This window comes from Cyprinodon tularosa, unplaced genomic scaffold (genome assembly GCF_016077235.1).
Source record: "Cyprinodon tularosa strain WSP-4 unplaced genomic scaffold, ASM1607723v1 ctg52, whole genome shotgun sequence".
Lineage (NCBI taxonomy): Eukaryota > Metazoa > Chordata > Actinopteri > Cyprinodontiformes > Cyprinodontidae > Cyprinodon > Cyprinodon tularosa.
In genome coordinates this window covers 3066365-3075845 of record NW_024039252.1, presented here as the reverse complement: position 1 = coordinate 3075845, position 9481 = coordinate 3066365, and the positions used below count along the sequence as shown (strand labels likewise).

Genomic DNA, 9481 nt, shown 5'->3' with positions numbered 1-9481 from the left:
AGCATTTTAGTAATGTGGTAATTTGAAAGACTTTATGAAAAAAGTTGGAATGGATGTCTAAGATATGAGCTTCTTCTATGAAAACAGGCTGGATGACGTGAAAAAGCAACATACAGAATAAGCTTAACGCTTTCATTAGTGTCCAATACATGAACGGCTTTAAACTGAATATTTATATTTTCATACTTAATTTGTTTTTTGTCGTATTTAATGTCATGTTTTCACTCCATTTCAGAAAATTACTAAATTCCATCATATTGATGGTGCAATGATCATTTATAAAATAAAAAGAAATCTCTTGGAGGAATTCTTTGATAAAGAAAGCAGCCATCAACAAAGGCATTATTCCATCATCTAGGAGGACAAAAAAAACAAAACATTGCAACAATTTTCCATATATATGGATTAAAACTTAAGCAGCTTTGCTAAAATGTTAAAGTGTTGCAATACATGAATTTGATGTTCATTACTGTGCTTCATTCTTACTAAAAATGACAGCTTGGTTGCAAATATTTAAATTTCTTAAAATATGTGCATTTACCCTTAAATTTGAGTAGTTAAATTAGAAGATCCGCCAGTGGAAGGACTGTTCTATTTAAATAAGACAATTAGATATTACGCAGTTGAAATAAGACATGAGGTTAGTTGTTTTCTTATCCAAATTGTCTTATTACATTGGCAATGTTTCTAGCTTACCGACTTAATTCAAGAAAAATAAAATGCTTTTATTTTAAGATAAAATTACTTAGATTTAAAGTTTCTGCAGTGTATAGGAAGCTGATTTTTATAAATAAAAATACTTTAAAAGGAAAGATTTGCTGTTAATCCAGAGTCAACATCCAGGAAATTGCCACAGCTTATTCTGGCTGCAGCATGAAAAAACAGCAGTGCTAAGATTATGCCACACATGGATGAACCTCTTTTTAATAAGTTCATCATCTAGATTATTTTTTTTCTGAGGCTATAGAAAAACAAAAACATTTTTATTGTGCAACTTTTTATTTTTACTCTTAACACAAATCAATGCAAGCTACATTTCAACTAGACATACAGAAGAGCACAAAAAAAAAAGATTGCAAAATTTGTAACAAACGAACAAAATATTAGCTTAAGTTTTACTCAAATTGCTTTACTTTATACACGTGAACCAACAGGATTTTAAATGAAGGACTTTACAGAAGCGCCGCCTCAGGCGAGGAGACGTACGGTCTTTCCGGTGACCGTCAGGTAGTCGTCATCAGCCAGGGCCCGCAGCGCCTCGTCAAAGAGCTCCTTGGTAATCGCCTGCAAACAAGGGAGGAAGTGAAGACAGGAAGTGAGAAAAGCATTTAAAACCTTAGAGCGTGGTCTTGAAGCAAGACCAACTGAACCTTTAAAAAACGTAACAGGTCCAAGAGAAAGTATACGGTTGAAACACTAAAGTAAAAAATAACTAAAAAATGCTGCTAACATTTAGCCGATGATTCAAAGGCACAGAGAAAAAACAGACTTACAGTTTCAGATTGTCCCCTGAGGTCATCCAGGAGCTGCTGGTACTTCATGGCTGGCGTCTTGCCTTTGGTCTCAATCAGCTTCTTCAGTGCCTGGGCCACCTCCTCCTTACGTTTGCGGGCCGTAGCGCTCATACCTGTAAAACACAAAGGGGAAAAATAAGAGCAAGCTCACGGGTGGACATATAGAGGAATGATAAGGACTACTGTATGGTTGCATACCGGTTGTCAGGATTGAGATGTCGACAAATCCCGTCCTGGGATCGGTGGCTGACTGTTTGAGGGCCTCTCTATGTAACCTCTTGGCCTCCTCCACATCGATGGTTTCCACCTTCTCTGAGAAGCGTACCTTAGCGTGCGCCTCTGCCAAGCGGATGAGGGACTCCAGCTGCCTGGGGTAGGCAGACACCATCCCGCGACCGCTGCCGATCTTCCTCATGTCAACGTAAGCCTGCAGACAAACTGGAGTGAGAGGCAGCTACAAGGGACTGGAATCCAGGTTTCCTCATCCTGACAACCTCAGCAGTGTAACTGAGGCTGGGAGACGCGAACAGCTGCTTCCAAACCAACCTCAATGAGGGCCAGGCTGGCCTCTTCGCTCAGTCTGGGATTGATGTACGTCCGCGCGTATGCGATGTAGTCCTTCAACACGGCCATGTCCAGAAACTCTTCCTCAATCTCCTCCTCGCTCTGGTAGTACAGGGACACCAGGTGGTGAGCAAGCCTACGGTCGTACGCCTCATCTTGGGGATCCAGCATCAGGAAGATCAGGTCAAATCTGACAGAGCAGAAAGAAGAGTTTCAGTCACTGAGAACGTGCACAAATTTTACAGAAACCTTAAAAGAGAATTAAAAAATGTTGCTTATTAAAAAACAAGGTGTTTAGATAATCAAATAAAACCACAGATTTAGGTTTAAAAGATTTGTTTTATTCATTAGTCACTGTATGTCGGTTGTGTTCTCCTCCCTACCTGGACAGCAAAGTGTGAGGCAGCTGAATGTTCTCGATTGTTGTCTTTTTGGGGTTCCACTGAGACTCGACAGGGTTTGCAGCCGCCAGCACAGCGGTGCGGGCGTTCAGCTGGCAGATGATCCCCGCCTGCGGAGAGCACAAGAGAAAGCTAAATCTGGTGCGCCGCACGGATCGTCGTGCTCCACGCAATCAGATCTTAAAAAACCCAGCCAAACCTTGGCGATGGAGAGGGTCTGCTGCTCCATGACCTCGTGCAGCACAGATCGCGTGTTGTCACTCATCTTGTCAAATTCGTCGATGCAGCAGATGCCGTTGTCGCTCAGCACCAAGGCACCCGTCTGCAGGACCAGCTGCCTGGTCTCCGGATCCTTCATCACGTAGGCGGTGAGACCTACGGCGCTGGAGCCCTTTCCTGAGGTGTACTGGCCACGGGGCACCAGGTTGTAGACGTACTGGAGCAGCTGGGACTTGCTAGTGCCGGGGTCTCCGCACAGGAGGATGTTGACCTCGGCACGGAAGTGTCCGCGGCCTGTCTGACTGAAGTCTTTGCGGGTGCCGCCGAACAGCTGCAGCAGGATGCCCTGGAAAAGAGACAGCAGGATAGAAATGAGTTCAATTACTAATGGCCCTCTAATTCCAGGGTAATAATTCTATAACAGGAATAAAAATCTTCAAAATCAATATAGAAAATGATGTTTAGCATTAAGAGTTCCTTGTATTGCAAAGCAGTTCTCAAACCCTAAAAAAGGGTCAATATGCCTCATTTTATTCATTTTTGTAAGTATTTATTCATCGTTCCTCATTTGTGTTGCTGTGTCATGTGCTGCTGACGGATGGAAATGTTCCCTCTGAGGAAAAAATTAAAACCTTTTCTCTATTATAGAGGAATTCATTTTTGTAACATGGATCACTGAGTTTCTGCTCATTTAGATGACAATCAGCAGGGTTTTAGACCCTAGACACATACGGTTAACAGAAACATCTTTCAAAGTATCCAAATGTTAGTTTTGTTAGATCATTTTCAATATCGGTCTGCTAACTTCACACTACCGACCTTCTTGATGTCCTCGTGTTCATAGATGCTGGGCGCCAGAGCAGAGGAGAGGCGCTCGTAGACGTCGGGCTTGGCCGCCAGCTCCTTCAGGGTCTTCACGCGGTCCTCAGTGAAGAGCTTCTGCTCTCCGTCCTCGTCCACACCGTGCAAGCGCTTTTCATCCGTCTTCCGGAAGTGGATGGCGTCTATGTGAGTCTTGTAGACCGACTTCACACTGCTCTGACGGGGGTTAACACGCATCGGAACTGCTCTGTAGATGCCTGCATGGAAAGGTGAAAGGGTCAGGAAGAGGATTTATTCATTAAAAAAAATAAAAGCTAGGGTTGCTTTGGATCCAGACAGAGGGGGTCCTGGAACCATCGCCACTTTAGCTGCATACACCCTTCAAGTCTCCACCCAGATTCTGGTTCAGATTCATGCTTGGACTTCACCAGGACCGTTCTAACAGCAGTGTGTCTTCAGCAGCAGGTTTTTTCCCCCCAGAATTTTGTGCTTTACCAGCAGAACAAAAACATCCCCACAGCATGAAACTGCCACCAGGTTTCAGCATCGTAAATGATGTCTTTATGTTTCAGAAGATTTTTTTATCTTTAATTTGAAAAAGTCTGAAACCAAACAGGTGGAGGTCCATAGCTCCTTTGAAGCAACAGCTTTCATTGCCTGGCCATATAGTAATCAGATTACTTCTGAAAGCAACTGGCTGGATCTGATTTCATTCAGGATAGCCTGAGTAAAAGAGGCCGAATAAAAATTTCTTCACGTCTTAATTTTAAAAATGACTTTAAAACGCCATTCATCATGTTTTCCCTCACTTCACAACTCAGTGTTTGATTTCTGTTGACCCAAAAACTCTTTTTTAGTGAGTGGTGACATAAATGTACTGCTGCCAGGAGGAATAGCAGCGTTTAGAATGAAAGAGGATCAAAGATCCTGTTTTAGTTTGGAATCAGCTGCAACAACCAATTTCAAAGAAGATGCAAATTCTTTCAATGCATAAAGGGTTTAGCTGCAAATGTTAACCTGCTGAGGTTTGAAATGAGAATACAGATGATGGCTGTGTTATTTTGATTCTTTAATTTCTGTAGTTCACCCTGCAAAAATAACCGTAATGCATTACTATAACAGAGCAAAAGGACATAGAAATAAAGAGCTAAGATCACTGAATGACGACCCAACCAACAATAGTTAATTAAAAGAAAACATACAAGTAATGAGAGGCGATGGTGGGGATTCTTTTTAGACTGAGGAGAACATACCTGTGATGTTCACTCTGTCTCCTGGCTGCACTTTGTCCACCAGGTCATTGTGAGCATAAACAATAGTGGTGTGTGGCGTCTGACCTGCCGGCATGTCTTCGGGGGACTCTTGGATTTTGATCTGATCAACAAAAACAACAGATGTCATCAGCTACTGCATCTCTAATTGCCACCTGACACGTTCAGAGGATTGGTGTCGATGATGGTGAGCAATCTGCTCGATAACCAGGCCCATAGAACTCTCACCATCTGTTTGTCTGAAAAGAGTGAGCGATTGTGAATGAGCGCCATGCTGTGGGTGGTGTTGCAGTGGCGACACACGGCTGGCTCTGCGATTCGGCCGCGATCCACCTCCGCGCGAGCGCTGAAGGCGCACACCTGGCACTGAAAGAACGCCTCCTGCATCTCTGGGATGAGTTGCGAGGTGCGGATCACCATGCCGCTGATGGTGATCAGTTGATCGATGTCTGCAGAGAAGAAATGTAGACAGTTTGCCTGAAAGCCCACGCTATATGCGGAATGTAATACTTTATTCTGGAGAGCAATGAGCGCACCTTCTGGGTTCAGGCTCCTCATGTTTCGGGTCTTCAGGGCATTGTAAGGGCGGACCTGGATCTGGTGCTCCAGGACCGAATCGGGGAAACGCTCAAAGAAAAGCTCATTGACTGCCATGTCGAAGGTTGGAATGACTTCCTGCAGAAATAATAAAATAAATAAATCAGTAGGAGGAAATTTCATCTTAATTAGGTCAATCTAAAGCAAAGCAGATTAACCAGACGCTAAATAATCTAAATAGAATAATTTCCCCCGTTCAGCCTGTAGTGATGACTTGTCCCTACACATCATTTAGTTAAATCTTGTGGATAAATGCTGCTAATAAGAGTATAGCTTAGGGTGCAGCAAATATGTCATAGTCCAGCAGGGTCCCATCCAAGATTCAGGAGAAAACCATGGCAGCCTCCAGGACAGATCTCTGACCTGACCCGTTTGGATCAGGGTCCTACAACATGAGGCACCAATGCTTTATGCACCTCTAATCAACTTGCCAAACACCTTTTACAAATGACCAACACTATAAGGTCGATAGAAAATAAGAAAATACTTATAGGAAATATTTCCTTTCATCCAGCTTCAAACATTGATACATATTTTCTTTAACCCATTTTAAAAACTCAAAAAGAGAAAGGAAACTCAATTTAGACAAGTTTTGCCTCTTTAGATTTCAAAAACAGCAAACTCCATACTATGTTGAAGTTTAGGATTTATAGATTAATGACCAACATGTAAAATGTAGAAATTATCACTCAAAAACACACTGATATTTTTGTGGCGGAAAGTAGACCCAGATCTTTATCATTTATATTAAAACATACATTGTCCAACACAATCAGGGTATATGAAACTTCTATTAAAAATATATTACAACAGACAAAGGCAGGGGTTTATTACCTGTGGATAGCAGATGAGCTGCCTGTACAGCTCTGCATCGAATGACTGGATGTGTCGACAGTTCACGTTCAGGACGGGATCACCAACCACACTGATCTGACAGACAAAAAGAGAAGCCCAATGATGTCAGGAACAAATCAAAACATCAAAAAGATTAGTAATTTAAATATGTGAACGTTCTGCTCTACAGAACCAAACAGAGAGGTGAATGATCGTGTCACCTCTTCCAGCTTCTGCATGTAGAGCGGCTCATTCAGATCCAGACCAGCGTTCTCGTCCTCAGTGGAGGCCGGGTCGATGAACCTCTGCAGAAACCTCTGGAAATTACAGGAGCAAAACGATTAAAACACAAAGTCTGTGTCCAACAAAGAGATTTGATACATTTCACATTCATTTTATTATCTTGTATACCTGGAACTTCTCCTTGCAGGTTCCGACGTTGACGTCAGTCCCCCAGATCACCAGCCTGTGGCCAGCATTTGGCTCGCTAGCTGCCGTGCCGTCTGCGTTTGGCTGGGAAACAAAGGGAGAACTTTTAACTTTTGTTTCAAATTTCATAAAGACAAATAAACAGAGAACAGCTCACTGACACTAACCTGATCCGAATGCAGGTCAACCTGAGGAGCCTTCCTCACTGACCCCAGATCAGGGCGCTGTCTTGCTGGTGTGCCACCTCGCGGAGTAGAGCTTGGTGTCCCATACATCAAGGGAGAACTCATGTCCACTTCATTTGGCACAACTGCATAAATGATAAGAAACAATCAGTTTGATTCCACAGATTTAAAAAAAAAAATAAAAATAAGTGAGCACAAAAGTACCTGATGGTCTGGGGCTAGAGAACAAAGAGGTATCCTGTGGGGCAGCAGGACTGAGAAGATCTGTAGCAGGAGAGGTTGGTAACGGCATCAGGTCACCAGCAGAGGAGTCCTGGCCCCGACGTCTCTGAGAGGGAGGCGAGATGGGGCCCTCACTGCTTGCTGCGATTAGACAAGAGACCAAAACTAATCAGTATGAGCTCCATGGTATATAAACAACAAAAAACCGCAGATCTTCCTGAATATTAAAAAAAAGGTCCTGGACTTACGTGTGGCAGGGTTGGCATTTCTCCCACGTTTGCGTCCGCCAGGTGTTGAAGCAGGAGAAGACATGTTTGATGGGATATCTGGGGATGCAAAATACAACAGTATCATCATTTATATACTTCAACAATAAAGACATGATTGAAACACAACCCTCATAAATTTAACTCCATAACGACAGACACACTTTAGCATATAAGATAGATGTTTGCTTTAAGTTATGGAGGCGTTTTGGTTAAACTTGGTCTCTTCCAATCAGAATATTGTTTGCAAAGTGATTTATTTTTATTATTATTATTATTTTTTTTTTTTTGGCAGAGAGAACAGAGAATCTGTTCAGTACAGTAATCTAAAACAAATACAGGTGGTTTTGCTGTTGATAGAGAAAAGTGGGATCGGGAGGTAGCATTGTCTTCTTAATGCGATTTTTTCTGTTTCAAGTAACAGCGAGTAAAAAATACTAATTAACTTCTCTATCATTGAATCCCCCAACTTTTGAAAAAACAAAAAACTAAAGAAAAATCACGTTAAATATTTAGATCAGTGAAAACTTCTAAACCTTTATAATCTCCAGTTCTAAAAACACTTCGGCCACCATTTGACATGTGGCTGCAGGAAGACAATAAGGCATCGCTAGAAGGATTTTACTTTCTTTTTATGCTCCAAACTCTACGTTTGCATTGACTGTAATTTGGATATTAACCCTCGCTGGATTGAAAAACCCATAACTGAATGATTATAGATGTAAAACCTGATAAAACTGTAGTTTTCTTACCTCTTCTTGTAAAGGCGTCTATCTGTTGCAGATGTGGCGCGAAACTGTGTGTGACGTAGTTTTCGCGGGGAACTTTCCGCCAATGACAGCCGTCACTGTTCAACCTTCCGGCTAGCTGAGTAATTTAGGCACAGGGGGGATTCGTGACAAGTCTTTCATTTTATAACGTCAAATAAAATTATTCAGCTGTTTTGGTTGTCACAAAATTCCTTTGATCTGATTTGAAAGCTCTATTGATACGTAAAATATACATTTCGAAGCACTTTTCAGAAATCCTCATATAAACATCGATAGGGTGATTTGGTTTAGTCCAACAAGCTGCAACCTATTTTTTCCTTCCGCCATGTAAAAATAATTAAAGTGAAGTTTTTTTAACTATGAAGAATGATGAGAATATACATACAAGTATTAACTATAAAATCTAAATAAAACAGCGAATAATTATAATAAATCATAACAGCGCGTTATTAAAAAATGTCAATTTAAACAATGGATTTCAACTGATAAAAAAATAAATGTTATTTATATAGCACATTTAATTGCCAAGAAAATTCAGAGCACTGTACATAATAGAAGAACACTTTGAAAAGTACAAACGATTTTAAAACAAATAAGAAATTTGGACTACAAACTTGAACTAATTGGATAGGACAAAGGAAACTATATATTTTTAATCTCAGTATCAAACAACTTAGGGTTTCATCACTTTTTCAGTTTTCTGGGTGTTTGTTTCAGATTATTCGAGCATAATCAAAAGCCGCTTCTCCGTGATTGGTTCAGGTTATGGATAGTAGATTTGAGAATGGATGGTTGATACAACGAGAAGTTTTTACTGTACTTTCAAGCTAAGCCATTAAGTAATATACAGACTAACAGAGGTATTTTAAAGTCAGTTCTCTGAAAGCCAGTGTAAGGACTATAGAACTGGGATGATGTGCCCATTGTTTTGCTTTATTGAGGTCGCAGGCAGCAGCGTTCTGGATCAGCTGTAGTTGTCTGATCAACTTTTAGGGAGATTCAGTTCAGTTTATTTATATAGCCCCAATTCACAACACATGCCATCTCAAGGCACTTTATAATTCAACCAGATCATACAGTCAAATTTATTCAAAGTTTTCTATCTAAAGAAAACCAGCTGATTGCATCGACTCATTGACTCGAAGGCAATCCCTCACACCAAGCATGCTTGTAGTGACAGCGGAGAGGAAAAGCTCCAGCAGAACCAGGCTCAGTGTGAGCGGCCATCTCCCGAGGCCGGCTGGGGTTCAAGGAGACAGAAGCAGAGATACAGAAAGAAGCAGAGAAACAAAAGAGAACTGTAATCCAGCTCCACAGGCGACCCCGTCCAGGAAACACACAACCAGGTAGACGAGCTCTGAGCCAGCTCCCATGTCAGAGGACAAAG

At 41.6% G+C, this 9481-nt stretch overlaps 1 protein-coding gene across 1 annotated transcript; it reads right to left on the bottom strand.

Moving 5' to 3' along the window:
- Positions 1–1113: 1113 nt before the first annotated feature.
- Positions 1114–8162, bottom strand: mcm4 (minichromosome maintenance complex component 4). Its single transcript, XM_038303871.1, has 17 exons — positions 8077–8162; positions 7307–7384; positions 7041–7199; positions 6819–6961; positions 6634–6735; positions 6444–6539; positions 6223–6318; positions 5328–5466; positions 5020–5240; positions 4774–4894; positions 3518–3777; positions 2679–3044; positions 2462–2589; positions 2061–2268; positions 1713–1941; positions 1494–1627; positions 1114–1284 (listed from the first exon to the last, which is right to left on the bottom strand). The coding sequence occupies exons 2-17, from the start codon at positions 7368–7370 to the stop codon at positions 1189–1191; spliced, it is 2562 nt and encodes an 853-aa protein (XP_038159799.1). The 5' UTR covers positions 7371–7384; positions 8077–8162; the 3' UTR covers positions 1114–1188.
- Between the last annotated feature and the right edge of the window lie 1319 nt (positions 8163–9481).